Source organism: Phascolarctos cinereus, unplaced genomic scaffold, assembly GCF_003287225.1.
Source record: "Phascolarctos cinereus isolate Bilbo 61053 unplaced genomic scaffold, phaCin_HiC Scaffold_4;HRSCAF=312, whole genome shotgun sequence".
Taxonomy (NCBI): domain Eukaryota; kingdom Metazoa; phylum Chordata; class Mammalia; order Diprotodontia; family Phascolarctidae; genus Phascolarctos; species Phascolarctos cinereus.
Genome location: NW_027555847.1, coordinates 249,739,473 through 249,760,230, shown reverse-complemented (window position 1 = coordinate 249,760,230; position 20,758 = coordinate 249,739,473). Strand labels below are relative to the sequence as shown.

General features: G+C 41.2%; 1 protein-coding gene across 1 annotated transcript in view; it reads left to right on the top strand.

Annotated features, from left to right (window-relative positions):
* Positions 1-20,758, top strand: part of MPRIP (myosin phosphatase Rho interacting protein) — a 233,971-nt gene that overhangs the window by 195,470 nt on the left and 17,743 nt on the right. The window contains 6 exon segments of the mRNA XM_020967312.2: positions 3,164-3,737; positions 5,121-5,237; positions 9,027-11,159; positions 11,162-12,880; positions 17,664-17,811; positions 19,230-19,347. Of these exon segments, the coding sequence (XP_020822971.2) occupies positions 3,164-3,737; positions 5,121-5,237; positions 9,027-11,159; positions 11,162-12,880; positions 17,664-17,811; positions 19,230-19,347 (4,809 nt within the window).

Below are 20,758 nucleotides of genomic sequence, written 5' to 3'. Positions count from 1 at the left end.
AGGGGGAAGAAAGAGACAGCAGAGAAACTTGATTCATTGGTATACACACATATATACATCTACCTAAATATCTAGAAAATATGTATGTGTGTATACACACACACACACACACACACACACACACACACACACACACACACACACACACAGAGTCTTCTACCCATCACTCTTTTGTACCAATTGTGATTCCAGAGCCATCTCTCACATGGATATCTTCTGATGCAAATAGGTCTAAAGATAAGGGCAATGACAGGAGCCATAATTGAGATCTAAAAAATATCAGTATTTAAAGTTTATCCTTAAACTTCCTTTTCTAATAGGAAATTTGAAAGTAGACTATAAGCTTAAGTATTCAAATTTGAAATATTCAGTGTGTGAACCTACAGCTTTGAAGTAGATACATAACTAGTCTCCTTGTTGATATTTTCTTCTCTTACCCCATCCCCCACAAAGAAAAGTTCCTTCTCATAACCCTTCTAGCTGCCTCTCTTATCCAACCAAAAATCCTTTAGAATCAGGAAGGAACAGAGGAAAAATGAGAGGGTTTTTTTTTAAGGAGTTAATCATTTTCTAACATATCAATCTGCATCATTTCTATTGTTTCATTGGCCTGAAAAAGATGGATTGTGCTGGGTCTATGACATTAGATCTGTGTATCTCTTGGACTCCCTCAGTGACCTTTTTTTTTTTTTTGGCTCAGTGGCACAATGCAATTCCAGTGATTGGATTCTGACGTGGATCTCTGGGAAGCTAGGTGTTAGAAGAAAGGTTTTATAAAGATGACGCTTCACTCATTACTTCTCAGCACCAGCAGAATCCTTCCACTCTCCTCAGTGTTAAATAGTCAATCAGTGAGCATTTATTAAGCCAGGCCTGAAGAAGCAGTTAGTTTGGCTTCTTTACCAAGACTGCCAACATAAAAATCCAGCTGTGATGGCTTTCTGGGGGTAGGATCCTATAGGAATTCTGTATGTGTTTGAGTGTATGAGGTAGACTGAAAGTGTGGCGACGTATGACGTAGACTGAAAGTGTAGCAACGTTGTTTTCCTAGTCTAATATGATGCTAAGAAATTTGGTCTTGATTTGTTAGCTTTTAGGGAGCCCTTCAATGTTTTTGAGCAGGGAAATGGTTTCATCAGAGTTGTGTCTTAGGAATCGTCTGTGGGATGGATCGGAAAGGGTGGAGTCTGAGGACCAGTGACTTTTGTAATTTCTAGGACACTGGTAAGGCTAATCTAGAGTTATCTTGGAATTTTTGTTTGCAAAGGATTTTATCCATATCTGCTCACTATGTCCATGTAAAACAGGTCAGAAGATGCAAGGATTTAACGTATAGATAGCTAAAAGGGTATGGCTAACTTCGGGCAACTTCACCTTTTGAGGGGCTTTTAAAGAGAATGGACAACATATTTTTTGTCTCCCCCTACAGGGTAATATTATTCTATACTAATTGTATTCTTCTGAGTTATCTTTACTGCTGGGCTATTTCTGAATAGTACAAGGTTGGTATGCATGAGTTCTGTGTAAAGGTCTTTATTAGCCATTTAATCTACAAGTATAATATTTTAATGTTTTCCTTTTAACTTAAAAACGTCAAAAGGTTTTTTTTCTTTGCTACTTAACTGCTGGGATTGTATGGTGTCCTCTGTGGATATAATTATGGCAGAATTTCTATAAGAAATTTCAGGGACCCATTGATCATCTCTTCATACCTTTATAGTCTTTGTGAGACTAGACAGTGTCATCTGATCCCAGAGGATCTCTTAGTGGGAATGTCATTTTCTTGGGCCTTCCCAGTTAGCATTTCATGACCAAGTAGGGTGGAATACTGATAACTGTACTTCAGGTTAGTTCAAACTCATCCCAGGTAGGCTAGAATCATGGGGATTTCTATAAATTAATGCATCTACCCATGGGCTTTCTGTACTTAAGAAGAGTAACCTTTATTTTCTGTTTTCCATATGCCTTGATTATTCAAAAATAGGCTTCTTTAAGGGTGAAACTGAAGAGACAGCAAAAGCCCACAGTGCCAGCTGCTAAAAATGTCATTGCATTAGGATACTCTTTGACCTTTCCTGACCCCCAGGGACACTGATGGCAATATGCCCTAGGCCATTCTGATGTCTCCTGCAGAAAATAAGAAATTAAGTGTCCATTGCAACAAAAAACATCTTGGTTTCACCTCTAAAAAAAAAAATTAGGGGGCAGCTAGGTGGCACAGTAGATAGAGCACTGGCCCTGAAATCAGGAGGACCTGAGTTCAAGTCCAGCCTCAGACCAAACAGTTGACGCTTACTAGCTGTGTGACTTTGGACAAATCACTTAGCCCCAATTGCCTAAAAAAAAAAATTATATAATTAGAGAGTTGGATGGAGCCTAAACATTTCACTTTTCTTCCCTCCTCTCCTTCCCCCACCCCAGCCCCCAGGCTTTGGGGTAGAACAGTAATTAAATTGTTTCATATAGGTTAGGTAGCTAGCCTCTTAAACATCTCCGTAACTTAACTTTGTCTCCTTGCTTCCATTTGGCTTGATCCTTAAGAATAGGTATCTTTGTATCTATCCTCTACCCTGGCACTTAATCTTGTTTTCTTGTGTTCTGTCTGCCACTAAAAATAGTTAACATCACATTTAACGAACCTGCAACTTAACAGAGTAGAAGGGCTGTTTCAACTCTGCTGTTGGAAGACTCCAAGTTAGGAATTTGCTCTTGGTTATTTGCTGTGACCTATTCTTTGATCAATCCCAGTTGAACTGTAAGATTTGCCTTTTTCATAATTAAAATTCCTTCTCCTCCCTGTATTTATTTCTTTGAAGGGACACCATGTGTGTGTGTTTCCAAATAGCAAGGGATAAATAGGTCAACTTCTACCCCTTTTTCCACAGCCAAGATCAGTTTTGGGTGATCATGAAGGAACTGAAAGATGCTGAAAACAGGAGGTTTTTTGTTTTTTGTTTTTTAATTCTTATTTTGTAACCTAAAGCTGGAACTGTAGTGGAAATAAGAAATAGTGAAAGTACCTTAGGTTGAGTGATTTTGTTTGCCACTTAAATATAGCAGCATCTTTAACTTTAGCATCTAGAGCATGAGTAATGGTGAGGACAGTTGGCACTGTGAGAGTGCCTGACTGATATATACTTTCCTTATGTTTTGTTTCAAATAGCTCATTGCCAGAAGAGAAGAATAAAACCAGCTCTTCCTTTGAGACCTGCCCAAAGCCAAGTGAGAAACAGGATGTGGACCAAGCTGAGTTGGATCCTGAGCAGAAAAGGAGTCGTGCCCGGGAAAGGAGGCGAGAGGGACGTTCTAAAACCTTTGACTGGGCTGAGTTTCGCCCTATCCAGCAAGCCCTGGCTCAGGAAAGGGCCAATGCCGCAGATTCCTCTAAGACACGAGAACCTGGGAGTTCAGAAATGGACCTAACGGACTTGGAGAAGGAGCGTGCGCGGCGGAGAGAAGAGCGACGTAAACGCTTCGAGATGATTGATTCTGTTGATGGGCCAAGTGCAGATGACACCATCTTACGGATGGAGGTGGACAGGAGTCCGGTCTTACCAGTGGCCACAGAGCTGAAGCCACAGAATGTCCACGTGGAGATTGAGCAAAGATGGCATCAGGTGGAGACTACCCCTCTTCGTGAGGAAAAGCAAGTGCCCATTGCTCCTTTACACCTGTCTTCAGAAGACGGCAGTGACCGACTCCCAACACAGGAGCTAACCTCCTTGTTGGAGAAGGAGGTAATATTTGTTGGGGTGAGAGAGAGGGAAGGGCCTCTTTCTAGAGAGCTGGACACTGGGATAACTTTTCCCGTTTGTCATAAGGGAACCTCTTGGGCTGTATTGTCCTTGAAAAGAAGATTGCTGCAGGGCCATGTGAGACATGGCCCATAATTTCCCTCATCTTTTATCAGTGTGGGTCTGATTTGGTTTGTTTTTATTTGGTTTAGAAAACCATTTTCATTCCATCTTGTAGATGCTACCAGAAATTGGCTTTCTCCAAGATGGGAAGGAAATGATGCCATTTACTAGTCTAGTATAATGTCTTATTAAAAAGGTTTCCTTTTGATTTTCCCGAAGGGATAGAGTTAATTTTAAGGCTGCCATGAAGGAGAGTCTAAACCTGCTTACTGTCTCTTTTTATTTGAAGTTTAAGAGATGACTAAGAAATTCTTTTTTTTAATTGTGAATTTGACAGACATCAGCTAGCCCAAATATTTCAATATACTAAGAGGATTGTATGTAAAACCACATACAGTTGAATATATTTTACAGGTTGTATATATTAAACACAGAGGTCACAAAACACTTCACCTGTGAGCATTGAGGAGGCTTAGTCATATACTGAATGATGGATTACATTGACTTTTTTCTTCACAAATGGATGACATTTCTTCTGTCTTAGTAAGAGGAAGTGTGACATAGTGGATAGAGTTGGGCCTGGAGTCAAGAAGGCCTGGGTTCAAGTTCCATCCATGAGCATGCTGATTTTGTGGCCCTGAAACAAATCCCCCAGCCCCTTGGTGCCCCTAGGCAACTCTAGGAGACTCTAAGTTACAGAGAAGGTTCTTTTCTCTTTGATAGTAAGTGTCCCTCCCTGGGCACTCCCTATAGTGAAGATATCACACTTCTGATTAAACAAAAGGAGAAAAGCTTGTTTTACAAGCACAAGAGAGAGGTGGGCAACTTGCCTTTTATTTTCCACAAAGATAGTGGCAAATGGCTCTAAATGGAATCAACTGCCTGGTGTCAAGTGTTTGGCCTCATACACAGCCCTCCTCATTCAAACTCTATCGAATGACTGGTTTATGTCAGAGCCCAGGCTGGAAAAGATGGGGAAGTATGTTCCTTTTAGCCATGGGGTACATAACACAGCATCTGCTTCTGGTTGATATCAGTCCATCTGGCTCATTTATTCCTTAGATGCTGCGATCAAAGGAACAGTCAGGTGTATTTACTAAAATTTGTAAATTCTGACAAACACTTGGTTTATCTTTGCAGCACTTGAATCCAGAAATATATTTGTTGGATTTTTCTTGTGCTCATTACTCTGTTTTTGTCTGTTTGGGTTTTTGGTTTGTATTTTTTTCCCCTTGTTCTGGATTTTTTTCTTCTTCCCGACAGCTGGAGCAGAGCCAGAAAGAAGCCTCTGATCTCTTAGAACAGAACCGACTTCTGCAGGATCAGCTAAAGGTGGCTTTGGGTCGGGAGCAGAGTGCCAGGGAGGGATACGTGTTGCAGGTAGGAGAACAGAAGAGGATCTGCTGTTTTCTGTTGTACTCACTGGGCTTCAGTGTAAAGGTGCATATCATTTGTGTCCAGGTCTATTAGAAACGTGCAAAACCTGACCTCTGGAATGTGGCCTCTTTAAACATTTATTTCTTCAGGCCTTCCTCACATATGGGCTGAGGATTTTTAGTCAACATGGTATGAGCTAAAGCCTTGGTTCTATATTCAAGAAATTTACCTGAAATTTAAGAATTTATTTAAGAATTTTTTTTAGAATTTGTGGGGAGAGGGTTCAGTGGAAGGAATATATTTTGAAAAACAGTTGTTCATATCTGGCAGAAACAGGGTTCTCTTTCCTTTTGGCTCTCAGAGTACTCAGTGAATATTTACTATAATAGTTCAACCTAATAAATATTAATTAATTGCCTGCTATGTTCAAGGCATTTAGTATGTGCTGAAGATACAAGGACAAAATGAAAAACAGTTCCTGCCTTCAAGGAACTTATAATCAACCGTGGGAATATAACACGTAAACACACGTTTCTTCTTACCTTCTCAAAATGTTTTTTTACAAACATTATCTTCTTTATCTTCATAATAAGCTGTAAAGGTAGGTAGGTAAGATGGTAGCCCCATTTTTAAGATAAGGAAACTGAGACTGAGAAGCAAAATGACTTCCATGGGGTCAGTGACTAAAGGAGCATAGATAATAAACCAGATGTAATCTGCTGAGGAAGAGTACACGGGGACTATCACTTCCTTTGTCCTGGTCATTATACCTCAAAAACGGCATTAACTTTCTTGCCTACCATGTCACATTTTATTAAACTCAAACCCCCTAGACCTTTTCCAGATGAAATGCCATTCAACCATGCCTTTCCCATCTTGCATTTGTAAAGTTTAATCTTTGAACCTAGGAAGAATAATTTACGTTTTAAAATTAATTAACTCACATTTATTCCTATTAAATGTCATCCTTTTGTTCTTGATACTTAACACGTCATCCGCTGTGTTCACTGTTTCTCCCAGCTTTGTGGGCCAGGGTCAGAAAGCACTTTAGAAACTGTCAAGTACTAAATTGATACGAGTTTTTGAAAGTTCTATAAAGAACTGCTCTTTGTTCCCAGAATACTCTCTCTAGACAAGGAAAGATGATTGCCTGTGAACCATAAAGATTGGTCTTTGGTGATAAGGTCAGCTGGCAGCTGAGGTAGAACCAAAGCAAATAAGAAATATGCCTTGGGACCCTCACATCTCCTCCAGAGGGGGAGAGGTTTGAATGCCTTTTCTCAGAAGTCTTTCTGGTGGCCCTCACTCTTCCTGGGTCAGAACAGCCAGTGTGATGGCCCACCTTTGAGAGAGGCAAATGAGATTTTTGTGATACCAAGTTAGGGTTTTAGAAAGCTTTACTCGGATTCCCTCCGCCACCCCCATGACAGTGCCCCACTGTCTCTTCTCCTTCCCCTCCCCATCCCTGGAACAAAACAGTCATGACTGTTTGTTGACAGGATCCAGATGTTTCTTTGGCCTCAGTTTTTCACTGTTGCCAGCTGTGGCTGCTTTGTGTGGGCTCTGTCACCTCTAGAAGTAGCGTGGCCACTGCTTTTCCTGAGGCAGATCTTCCTGTCTTTGGCTTTCAGCCCTAGAATTATAAAGCAAATACAGCTATCTTCTCTGTATAGTAAAAATCAGTTCCAAATCCCAGCCAAGTACTTAAGTAGAGTATGTCTTCACATGCCTTCTATACAGCCAAGTTCCAGAACAGTCCAGGAATTGGTACAACAGGAATGATCAAACCAGAAAGTGAACCAGCCTCAGATGTAGGTCTAGTGGCACTACTGCTTTCCCTTCTGGGCACATATTTCTTCCTTTGCTTTTCTTCCCTTCTTTCCATCTCCCTTTCTCCCCATTCTCTTGTCCCTTATCTCTTTCCTTCTTCTTCTCCTTTTTGTCTTTTATTTTCTCTTCTCCTTCTCTCCTTTCCTTCTCTTTTTTCCTCTTCTCCTCTTCTTTCTCTCTTTCCCTATTTTCCCCTTCTGCCCTGACTAGTTTGAGCTTGTGGACTGATGGCTCTTTGGACATTCCTCAATCCTGTTTGTAGCTCCCCTTAATGTGATTCAATTCCTTCATTATTCCAGCCCCCTTGAATTTTTAATTTCATGTCCTATACAACCTCGAACCTAGAAATATTTTTAGTTGTCTGTCTCACAGAAATGATACTGAAATCTTCCTTTTTTCAGTCATTTTTCAGTCATGTCTGACTCTTTGTGAGCCCATTTAGGGTTTTCTTTGTAAAGAAATTGGAGTGGTTTGCCATTTCCTTCTCCAGCTCATTTTACAGATGAGGAACTGAGGCAAACCAGGTTAAGTGATTTCCCCAGGGTCACACAGCTAGGAAGTGTCTGAGGCTGGATATGAACTGAGGAAGATGAGTCTTCCTGATTCCAAGTCCAGCACTCTATCCACTGCACCACCTAGCTGCCCCTCAAATCTTATTACGCTGTTCTTATATGGCCTATTTAAAAACCCCAACAGTTTGGGGTTCTAAATTGAACCATATAAATATGTGGGATCACTGCTTGTTAGCTGATAGTGGTATCTACTGACTAACAGCAGATTTTGCACATTGCTTACTTGATAAATGCTCTTTATGGCTAACCTGGATGATTGCATCAATCTTTCACTGAAGCCCCCAGTTTCAGTCCTTGGGTACTAACTTTTCCTTTGATTCATTGCTGTTACTTGTCATGATTTATATAGTGCTTGGAGACTTTTCAAACCCTAACAGGAGTCGGAAATGAACAAGCACACTTTATCATTCAGATATCATGAGGTTGTTCATCAGCCTTTCTGGGTGGGCTGTCTAACATGCTGGGAGGGCAGTATTGCATGGTTTTGGTTTTAAGCATGGATTCTAACTAAACGTAACTGAGTGTCACATCTGTGGGCTTTCCTTACCAGAAAACAGAGTACCACAGGCAGGCCAAATTTTTAGGCTGGGCTGCTTTTTTCATCTTTGTTTTATTTTTTTTTCATTTTTGAAAAAAATATTAGTTCTGTCTCCTTTTGCATGCCTTCCATTTGTTCATTTTTTTCCTCTTTGCATGCCTCACTTTCTTGTTTTGAATTCTACAAAGGTTTGTTTGTTTTGTTAGTGATTTATTTTCTTTATGATTCCCATCCCCTTCCATTTGTCTATTTATAGGTTAAGATTAAATCCTCCATGTTATAGGATTTAGTAACATTTCAAAAAGAAATGAGCAGCCTACACAAATGTCATCCCAAGCAGCCATCTTCCCTTCTTGTATTTGGCAGGAAGTGATGTCATTCCCTTGCACGTCACTTCACTGTTGTTTTTTTTCCTTTCAGGACTTGCTACCCAGAGCTGTGCACTTTTTGTTTTGCAAAACAAACAAACAAAAAATTGCAGATTTCTCCCCTCTTTCCCTCTTGTCCTCACTTCTGACCTTTCTCTTGTTGTTTTGTCTTCGTTTTACTTATTGGTGTGTTCCATTTTTCAGTTTGGTTTGGTTGATTTCTCTTAGACTCTGTTATATATTAGAGCTGTTTGATGTTATTGTCCATGTTTTCTGTTTACCTGGAAGCAGTTGATTAAAAAGCTAAGATGATTTGTTGAATTTTATAAAATTTTTCAAAAAATTAAAATATGCAAAGGACAAAGGCCATCCAAGATGGGCCAACCCAAGGAACTTTTCTATGGTCCATCCTGACCAGAGGTGTGACACTCAGAAATGAACACCAAGAGTGTTACTAATTTAATATTTGATCAATTTTTTTAAGACTGAGGTGGCCACCTCACCATCCGGTGCCTGGCAGAGGCTCCATAAAGTCAATCAAGACCTCCAAAGTGAGCTTGAAACCCAATGCCAACGCCAGGAGTTGATCAATCATCAAATTCAGTCCCTGAAACGTAGTTACGGGGAGGCAAAGGACATCATCCGGCACCATGAGGCTGAAATCCAACGGCTGCAGGCGAGACTGAGCAATGCTGCCGCAGAGCTGTCTATCAAAGAGCAGGCTCTGGCCAAGCTCAGGAGTGACTTAAAGATGGAAAAGGAAAAAGTTACAGAACAGCTGGAAGAGTGGCAGCAGAGCGAAAGTACCCTGAGCTTCCAGCTGAGAGTGAGCGAGCAGCAGCTGCGGAGCGCGGAAGCCCTGCTCCTCGAGAAGACCCAGGAGCTGCGGGACCTGGAGATGCAGCAGGCCTTACACCGAGACCATCAGAAGGAGGTGCAGAGGCTCCAGGACAGAATTGCTGACCTCAGCCAGCAGCTCGGGGCCAGGGAGCAGGCTCAGGCCCTCATGGAGGAGAAGCTGCAGAAGAATTACGAGCTTTTGTTGGAAAGCTGTGAGAAGGAAAAGCAGGCTTTGCTGCAGAACCTGAAGGAGGTCGAGGACAAGGCCTGTGAGTATGAGGACCAGCTCCAAGACCACGAGCAGCAGATGGAAATTCTTCAGAAAGAGAAGCTAAGTGCGAAATTTGAAGGCAGTGAGATTGTTCATCAGCTGGAGGAGCAGCTGGAGATGAAGGAGGCCAGCATTCAGAAGCTGGCTGAGCACATTCAGAGTCTTCAGGAAGAACGGGATGAAATCAGGCAGCGGTTCTCAGAGCTGATGAATCAAGTTGCAGAGTCTGATAACAAAGTAGCTAAACTACAAGAAAAACTCAAGTTGTGGGAGGTGGATTACCAGACTCTGGAGCAGTCTTATCAGAAAGTACTGGATCAGTTCCAGGGTATGCACACAGTCCTGAAAGAAAAGGAAGAGGAATTGAAACACATCAAGGAAATGCATGAGAAAATTCTGGAAAGGAAAGACCAGGACCTCCACGAGGCTCTGGTGAAAATGGCTGCTTTGGGTGGCAGCCTGGAAGACACGGAAATGAAGCTCTTCCATGCAAAGGAGGAGCTGTTAAGAAAGGCTGCTGACAGCAGCCCTAAGGACATGGAAGAGCCATCCAGTAGACTGGACGTGCTGGAGGACAACTCTGTAGGTCTGGGACCACTCATACAAGCTCCAGGAGTGCCACTGGGTTCTTACCACACACCCCTGCAAAGTGAGGAAGCTGGTCAGAAGGAAGTGTGTGGTGAGCCTTATGAGCAAGGCCTGGAAGATGCCATTGCCCCCCTCAAGTCAACAGAGCCCCAAGATCAACAAGGGCATCAGAAAACCATCGTGAAGCCTGACGGGGGAGCCCCGGGTGCTAAAAGGCAGAGAATTCGTTTTTCTAGCATCCAGTGCCAAAAATACATTCATCCAGAAGGGTCAGAAAAGAACTGGACGAGTAGCACGTCTTCAGACACCAGCCAGGATCGGTCCCTCTCTGAAGAGAGCATGTCATCGGAACCTATTGCTAGCTGTATCTCTTCTGGAGTCAGTGACCCCGAAACGTATCTTTCCATAATACATTCCTTGGAAACCAAACTTTATATCACTGAAGAAAAGCTCAAAGATGTGACGATGAAACTGGAGAGTCAGCAGGGTCAAAATCAAGAGACTTTAATTGCTCTTCACCACCAGTGGGCTGGTACGGAATCGCAGCTTCACGAACAGTTACAAGCCAGTTTGTCCCAAGTTGGTGCCTTGGTTTCCCAACTAGAAAATGAAAGACAAGAAAAGCTGAAGATGGTAGAAAACCATGTTGGTGAGCTGGGAGACTTCCAAATAAAAAACAGTCAGGCCCTAACCTGTTTAGAGAAATGCAGGGAACAGCTAAGATCTTTGCCAAAGGCTGAAAAAGAACTAGAACAAGATTTATGTATGGCTACTTTGGCCAGCCTGGAGGCCACTTTATCAAATGCCATCCGGGTTTTGCATCACTTACCGTCCTCTTCGAATGCCATGAGTCAAGCTCAGTTCAGAGAGGGCAGTTCATTAAATGAAGGGAAATCAACTTTACAGGTACAACCCCAGGTCCTGAACTGACTGAGCAAGAGCAGTTAAGGTTACTTTCTCAGAGAATAGCTTTTGAAGCTTCACTGATAAATCAGATAGCCGAGTCCTTAAAAAATGCAAGTTCTGATATTTCCCATATCCTCCAAGAGATTTACCTGACAGCGAAGGTGGTGATGGAGCCTACACATGTGGTTAACACAGCTTCATCCTTAGCAGATACCTTGTCTAAAAAATTAATACTGGAAGGTGAGTTTTGGAACCAGGTAGAGGAACTAAGTAAGCACTTGGAACCACGTAGGGAAGAGGAAGCAGATAAATCAGAAGCTGACCATTTCAGTTTTCCGCAAGACCTTGTCGCAGCAGTGGCAGATACCACATTGATCAGGGCAGAAGTTGGTTTAACTGCACAGTCAATGAGGGAGTCATTTTATCAAAAGTTAGAGAGTATCGAAGACAACCTCAACAGGACCAGAATTGCACTTCGACAACATAAGTGTGTGCTAGGTGAAATCCTGAAAGCCTACAGGACTCCTGATTTTGAAAGAGTAATGCAACAGATTTCAGAAACCTTTGGTTTTCCTGGTGGTGTTACTGGAGATCTGGTGGTAGCTGGGGACTGGAGCTCATCAGAAATGCTGCCGGGTCCAGACTCGGGTGGATCCCAGGAGTGCCCTGGCTTGCCAAGTCAGAGCAGTGTGGCCCTTAATGAGCAGATTGCCCAGCAGCTGAAGGATAGGGCCCGGGTCTTAGAGGAAATAGCTTCTGCTCTCATCTCACTTCCTGCAGTGGCATCCACGAGTGACTGTCAGCAGCTTCTCAAGGCTTCACAAAGCCTTTCCTATTTTAGTTGCTTAAGTCACCTTGGCCGTTATTCTTCCTTACTAGTTCAAGATGCTATTATTCAGGCTCAGGTTTGTTACTCAGTCTGCAAAATGAGGCTGGAGTATGAAAGGGAGCTTAAGTTTTACAAAGAGTCCTGGAAGAACAGTGTGGATGCCTCGTACCATGAACCGACACAGGCCATTGTTGCCCTTCGGCTGGAGTATGAAGAGCTTCTTCACAAGCAGAAGAGTGAGTACTTGGAATTGATTTCCATTATTGAAAGGGAAAATGAGGAGCTGAAAGCAAAAGTTGCTCAGCTGGACTGCCAGCAGCGGTGTTTGGAAGAGGTGGAAAGCAAACACAGTGAAAGCATCTTTGCTCTGCAGGATCGATATGAAGAGGAGATCCGAAGCGTGGTGGAACAATTAAACAGCACCAAAAACACTTTGCAGGCAGAGAGAACCAGGGTCCTGAGTCAACTTGATGCATCTGTGAAAGATAAGCAGGATATGGAAAGGTTTCATGTGGAGCAAATGCAGACCCTAGAGGACAAATTTCAGCTGAAAATAAAAGAATTGCAGATAATTCATGAAGAAGAACTTCGGACCTTGCAGGAACATTATACTCAGAACTTGCAGTGCTTACAAGAAACGCTGAACCATTACCAAAGGCAGAACTCAGAAGTACCACCTTCCACAGAGCCCCAATCCATCCATCACATTTGGCCGCCAGATCAACTAGATGGTGCCATGCTAGTGACAGAAGGTGAGCCAGATTCTATGACCGGGCTGAGAGAGCGCATCCAAGAGCTGGAGGCCAAGATGAACGTCATGAGGGAAGAACTGGAGCATAAAGACCTGGAGGGAAATGCCTCAACTCTGAGGGAAAAATACCAAAAAGACTTTGAGAATCTGAAGGTTTTAAAAGCATTATTTAATTTACAAAATAGTTACTGGGGAGAATGTTACCCTTTTAAACAATGCAATGTTCCTGTTTGCTCAGGGAAGAATTTTCCTGATATATTTTGGCTTTTAGGTTGGAGTTAAGCGACGTCTTGATTCTAAGTTAAATGCCTTGAAACAATGGATACGTTTTAAATTGTATTAACTACATGTGTTCTTCATTTGCCATGATGCAATCTTATTGCATTGCTCAGGGCTTCTGGTAATGGTCTTTCAGTTTGACTTTAGCAAAAGGATAAGAGAAAAATAGCTTCTCTTTGGAAAGATTCCTCAGAGAAAAGCTTTTGGTCATTTTTCTCAGGGTGGGTGGGGGAGCTGCTATTCCCAGAGCAGAAAGGCAAATGGTGAAAATACATTTCCATGGCTTTTTTCCTAATGTTTTATCAGACATGAACATTGCATAATGTTTTTTCCTTCTGCTTGAGATGCCCCTTTCATGACTTCCCTATGAAAGCAGTTTTGCATTTTAGAGTTTGCTTTTCCTCTCTTTTCCTTTTCCCAAACTCCCTCCTTGATAAAAGAACTGGCACCACTGACCTCAAGCTAGTCCCTTATTTTTGAGATCTTTTTAGAATGAAAACTGTCAAAGGTTATGAAATACATATCACCTTTGCTAAAGGGCAATTCAGAGATCTGTTTTGCCCTTTCATGTTTGATAGTTCTAAAATAATTTTATGGGATTTTCCTCTGAAATAAGAAATTTTGCAAGACAAACAGTGCACAGTTCATAGTACCCTGTGTAATTCCACTCTTGGTTGGATTGGACCTTTTAGTTTATAGGTTTCCTTCATGAGAACATGTAGGGGTTTTTTTGCCATGCATGGGTTTACGTATTTCCTTTTTTCTATCAACTTTGAAAAATCACCTTTTCTACTAATTGTCCTCATGACCACAATTTAAATAAATGCACTGTCCCATGAATGCAAAGATAATGGTACATAGTTAGGTCCTTTGACTTGTGCCTATAGTGGTGATGGGTTGTACTAAACCATTCACGCTCTTTCTCCCACTTCCTCTGACTTCTAGGGAACAGAATTTGCAAGTGGCTGCTCAGGGTTTGAGTTCAACCTGTTGCCGTAGAACAATTCTTTCTTTCTGTTTTTAAAGTTCACTGGCCTCAACTGGGTACTAACTCAGATAATGTGTATAATGGCCTGCTCTTAAGTCATCAGAACATTGGTTTTAAATATTTATCTGACTTTTACTTCCCTTTCTTTAGAGGCCACATATCAATTCCGGTTTCCTAGGAATTTGATCCCCAAATGAGCCTCATCCAAACTCCCCAGAAGGTGTTGCTCTCTGTATTTACAGTGTCAAAATTTTGAAAAGACCAATGCCCTTCTTTTATGGTACAGTTGCCCCTATGGCATCCTTAGTAGAATTCTAATATCCAGGAATTTTCTTTGCTGCTGGCAGACTAACAGTCTCTCCCACTAGACTCTGCAGCCGGGATCCAGATTGCATACTCCCACCCTGAGAGAGCAGATAGAAATCATCAGCTTTGTATTCTAACTCTTTGTTCACAACGAAGACTGACTTGAAGAGCAACCCTAGTACATGCAGAGCACAAGTGAGAGTAGTGAGAGTGAGAAATTAGGAAGATTGTATTTTATTGAGAAAACAATAATGGATAGCAGTAGAGGAAGTATTTACCAACTCTTCCTCAGATTGCACTTGCAACAGCTATGTGGTATCTATTGTAAGTGAAGAAATAAATCATTGAAGTCTTTTAAAAGCACTCACTTACCTTAAAGCTTTTTGTGTGTATAAACTTTTGCAGAGAGCAGGAAAAAAGTGTCCCTTTTTCATATCCTCTATGGAGTTAGTTACCCTTTCATGGGACCTAAGTGAGTCTTTATAATTAAATTTCTAGGTTTTATAATCAGCATTTACATTGAGCTCAATACTTCTTGCCTTCCTTTAAAGGTTAATTGCCTCCTATCTGTGGGATAGATAGATATACACATTCATATAAATTCATAAATAAATAAATTCATAAAAATATGGCTTCTTTAGCCTGCAGTTTAATCAATTATGCTCAGATGAAGCCTTATGCTGGGCAGTATCACACTAGTACTTAGCAAGAGATCAGAAAGGAAAAACTGTTTCTGGATGAAAAAATAATAGCCAAAGACTCAGACCTAGGCACTATTCACATGATAATGGTGACATAAAATGGGCAGGCATCTTCATAATTGAAATGTCTTTATTTAGAGAATCTCTTTGAGGGCTTAGCGTTGCTAGATTTATTTCTACCTTAGTTATGGTGTACTTCGTCATCAAATTTCTGTGTCTGGTTTGTCCACGTCATTTTTAGAGAGCTCTTTGATATATGTAGATGTGAACTAGGCTGAACGAGGTGACCTGTGAGGTTCCTTCCAACTGTGATTCAGCTTCTAGGCCAAATTCAATTAAACAAAACTCATTAAGTGCCAGCTGTGTATGGAGAACTTTGTTAGTTCCTGAAAAGAGATATAAAATTTAAGTAAGGCATAGTTCCTACCCTCATTGAGCTTAATAGTTTAGGACAGAAATAGGAAATATGCGAATACTTGTTTACTACCTCAAGGATGTGCGATTTGATATCTGGTCCTTTTCTAACCAATGCAGTGCCTTGCGCACAGTAGGTACTTAATAAATATTTGTTGAACTGGATCGTGTGCCTTAGCAAATAGGCTGAAAAAAATCCATCATTTGGTGGTCTCTAGGGAGTAAACTTCTTTAATCCTTAATTAGTCTGGCCCTTATACGTTAAGCACGCTATCCATTACTTGGTAATCCTGTAAAAACAAATTACGTGCTTGAGAGCCTAGCTAAGTCTGTTGTTGCATAGAATAGCTGTGTTGAGCGGTGGCAAGTATACCTGCAAAGTATGTACTTTAGTGTCTATTTCCTGTGTGAGGGTTCAGGAAGATCCTCTTCTGAGGCCCTTATGATTATGTCTCTCTCCTCTAACCCTTCCCGGTTACAGTTATGGAAATCTTCTGCTAATGTGATTAGGTCATCTTCTGAAAAGGGAAAAATGCACCAAGAAGCAGCAAAATCTCAAGTGGGATTCACAAAAAGTAGAAAGTAAAGCTTTTGTCGTGCCCAATAAGAAATGTGCAGCAAATGACCTGACACAAGAGAGGAAATGCTGAACAGAATTCTAGAGTTTATTTAAAGAGTTTACATTCTAAGTTAAACAGTCTGACTCCATCCCTAGGAAGGATTGCTGCACCGGAATCAAGTTTAGCTGTCACTTTAGAGACCAAAATAAAAATATCCAAAGATATTATATAGTTTGATCTCTGGATAGATGTGCTCAGATCCACAATCCAACGAGCAGCAGTGTGCAATTTAAACTACTGCTTCAATTGTTGCTTGTCATTTCTTCCATTCTTTTAAAAATAATGGCCTGTCCTCACAAAAAACCTGGCATTTGAGAGATCCTTCAGGGTCCAGGAGGGGGAATGTGTCAGTGCAGTGAAACACAGAGTTGGTTTTTTCACCAATGTCACCTTCAGAATTGATCTAATACCATACATCTGTTTTTGGCACCCTACTTAGGTGGGGCAGGCTAAAATTTCCATCCTGAAATTGTGGGACTGTTCTATGATTTCCTGGTGAAGACTTGTGTCCCTCACAGTTTGAAAATACTGAGCCACGCCCAAATGAATTTTCAGCTATTTAAAAAGCCATCACGTTAAGTCACGTGACACAGCCTGGTGCCACTTTGCCTTCCTGAGCTTGAAAAGGCACTTAGACTTTATTTATATTGAGTGTAGATATGGAGTGCCAGCAATAACTTCTGTAAGCAATTAAGTTCCATTACTAATAATCTCTTAAAAGTACTTGAAAGTTTGAAAATTAGAATCAAACTTGGCATTGGGGCATAAAACATAGAATTCGAGCTGGAAGAGATTGGAGAAATCATCTGGTCCAACTTCTTTATTTTACGTAAGAGGAAACACTCAGGAAAAGTTGAACCCAAGGTCAGTGCAGCTAGTTTAATGCAAAGTTGAGAATAGAACCCAGGATGCCTGACTCTAGTCCACTGCATTTTCCATTAAATAATGACAACAGTAGAGTCCAGATGGGGTTTGTTTTGTTTTGTTTTGTAGTATTAAACACATTTTACAAATTATGCTTTCCATTCCTTACAACATAGTCCCTTGAGATTTCACTTTAAAACCCAAACTTTAAGTATCAGCTTTCTTAATTTATCTGCCAACTCCTTTACCCCTTCTCTTCAGCCATCATGAAGTAAAGGTTGGCTATCAGCCTTCAAAAGTTTGTCCATTTGAGTTTTATTGCACTATAGACCCAACTCTTAACAACAGTATGACCTGTTTTTATGTATTTAAGCACATGAGCTTTGCACTTGATAGTGATGAAGTTCAAAACAGTTGCATGGAAGTAAGATTGGCTTTTTTTTTCCCACTGAAAAAATCTTTTGCTAAAATTTTGGACAGGTGAAAAGTCCCTCTTAGCACCAGTGACAATGTAAAGAGCCTTTACAGCTATCTTTCGCCCTGTCTAGCTCTTCCGCCTTATTCCTTCCCCAGCCAGTTTATGCATGTGCTCTCAATCACTGCATCTTCAGTAGAATTCTGGCACTGAACATGATTTTGGTGAATGATGTGAGTCTGCTTCAAGAGGCCTGGCTTGAAGAGTATTGCTTGCTTTATAGATTGGCATCCTGACTTAGATCTGAAGAAAAAGAATAGAAGCACCAAGTCCCTTTTGCATTTTGTAGGCAACATGTGAACGAGGGTTTGCTGCTATGGAAGAGACGCATCAGAAGAAGATAGAAGATCTACAAAGGCAGCACCAGCGGGAACTGGAGAAACTGCGGGAAGAGAAAGATCGCCTGTTAGCAGAGGAAACAGCTGCGACTATATCAGGTAGTCAAGCTTGCATGCAAGACTTGGAGCTTCCTCTTAGCTTGACTAGATCTCTTTAAGACTGGATAAGGTGTCACTTATTGAGTTATATTGCTGTATTAGAGCCTGGGATGATTTTAAGTTAGTTCCTAGAGAAGTGATTAAATTTTTCCCTGGAAGGGGCAGCTAGGTGGCACAGTGCATAGAGCTCCAGCCTTGGAGTCAGGAGGACCTAAGTTCAAATGTGACCTTAGACATTTGATGCTTAACTAGCTGTGTGACCCTGGGCAAGTCACTTAACCCCAATTGCCTCACCAAAAAGCAAAAAAAAAAAATTTTTTTTCCCTGGAAAAAGTGCTGGTGTTGGAGACCTTTGAGATTTTTCCAGAGTGCTCAAGATCGATGTGGCTGGGAGGTAGCAGAGAAATGGTACAACACTCTTGAGGCCAGTGTAATGTCCTAGCAGGAGGTTTTCCTCAGCCAGGCTGCTCTCCAACAGGTGGCTTTTATCCTTCAGCCTCCAGTGACCCTCACTCAGCCTCATTGCTGGCTCTGCATCTGCTCTTGGCTCCATACCCTTTTGGCTATTACCCGTTTGGTTTAGGCCATTTGGTGTGCCTTTAAATTTGACAATAATTGAACAGACATGAGAATGTGAAACCCTAAAGAAAAGACTTCTACAAACTGATCGTAGTGAAGTGTGACCCCCAAAAAAGGATTCTCTACAGTGGCCAAGATATAAAGATGGGTAAAGCTCTTGCTTCAAAGATATCCCTCTGCCTTTTTTTTTTTTAGTTGAGCAATGCTTTGTCCTAGGCAAGCGCCACCAAATTTATTTTGTTTTACTCTTCCTTTGAAGCATAGTATTACTCATGCCTGAAATTAATTACTATTTCCAAAGAGACTTACTGCTTTTATCCTAAGGATGAAAATACACCAACCCTAAAATGCAGTTATAAAAAATTCCGTTGTTTAGAAACCAGTGTTTGAATCCAACAATTATCTTATTAGTCCCATTCTCTTCCAACTTTAAAAAAAAAGGAAAGAAAGAAAACATCATCTCAGTTGTGAAGAGGGAGACAAACCTTTTCTCCGTTGCTCCCTCCTCTAAGAAGCAGGGATGTGATAGAGTCTCTCATTTCTTTGAAAACCTGAGGAGCTCTGCCTTCTGCCTCTTTAAGCCAGGCTCACCAATGATTTACTATTTGAAAATCTAGGCTGCTTGCCAGAAAATTGTCTTTAAAAATTCCTTACAACGTGTTATTGCTATTTGCCACATGAACTAACTAGGAGGAAATAAGTTCCTCAGGAAGGTTGCTTGTTTAATGTGAAAAAAATAAAACAAAAAAAACCCACCTTACTCCAGACCACCTTGAAATACAGAATGCCCACACCCCACAACCCCTTGCAATTACTTAGCTTCTTTTCGATCTTTACAGCAATTGAGGCAATGAAGAATGCTCATCGGGAAGAAATGGAGCGGGAGTTGGAGAAGACACATCGCTCTCAGATCAGCAGTGTCAATTCAGATATTGAGGCCCTTAGGAGACAGTACCTGTATGTTTGGTTTTATTGATTTGGTTTTTTTTTTTGGGGGGTGGTTGTTGTTGTTGTTGTTGTTTAGGAATGTGGGTATACACGCAGAGGAGAGGGAGGGAGGGAGGGAGAGACACAAACTTTCTGCTGTTAGCAAGAAAGGGCCTCCTCAGTGGCAAGTGTTTGTGCACAACCATGGTGAATGGCTACTTAGTTAGCCAGCAACAACACACTACTAGAGCCCTGATGTACATCCAGTAATTCCCTTTTCTCAAAGGGAAGAACCTTCAAATTAGAGGCTTGTGCATCAAATAAGAATATTCAGCTTTAATTCCAATTTTACCCACTTATGAGATGGGTTCCACCTGGAATGCTCTGAGAAGACTACTAGATAAAGGATTCTTTCTTTTCTGCCTTTTCTTCTTTTATTTTGGGGACATTGGCAAAGATATAATGCTAGATGTTAGCCAATCCCATATATACAGGCTGTTTTTATTTCTACATGGAACTGCCCAAATTGAATATGTAAAAATATTTTTTTCTTATATGGAAATTAACCTAAGGCTGGGGACTTAATGAAACCTCTCCATCAGATAATAATTACTGGCATGTTTTCTGTATCAAAGTCTTTCACTTTCTGAACACATATGTTCAATAGTTTGCTTAGGAGTAGTTGGGTGGATTTTGCAACATCATGGTGGCTGGTGGCAGGTTAATTTATTTCATTGACTTTCACCCAAATTGGGACTTGACCACAGCTGCTTTTAACTCCAGCCCCACCTGGGTTTCCTTTTATCTTAAGCCACTTGCAGTTCTACAGAAACCGAGGAGAATCCAGTAAAGCACAAGGCTGTGGAGGCTAAAGGGAAGTGGGGAGAAGTAACAGCTGTCTCTAATGACTCCTTTTCTTCTGGGCCTGGGCCTTCTTTACCATAGTGGAATCACAGGGGTCGGGTGCTTCTGGCTGTTTGTCTAACATTTGTTGGACATTTATCATATTAAGCGAGATGTGTAAAGATTAACAGCTTTTTGCCTTCAAGAGACAGAGAATCAGAGACCTCAAATATGCATTGATTGTGTTTAAAGAGGGAAGCACCCTTAATTTTAAAATATTTAAGAGACCCTATGAAGAAAGTTTTACAGAGATTACATAAAATGATAGGGTCTTAGGTAGCATGGCATGGCGCTGGGCTTCTTCAGAAGCAGGTGACCTCAGGTTGAGCCCTGCCTCAAACACTTATTAGCTATGTGAGTATGTGATGAACCTTTCTAAATCTGTCTGTGTCCTCATTTGTAAAATGAGGGCAGTAATACCTGTAGAATACAAGAACCATAGGGTTCTTGTGAGGGTCAGATGAGATCATGTTCACAAAGCACTTTGTAAACCTCAAAGCCCCGTAGAAATGTCAGCTTTGCTCGTTGTTTATTTACA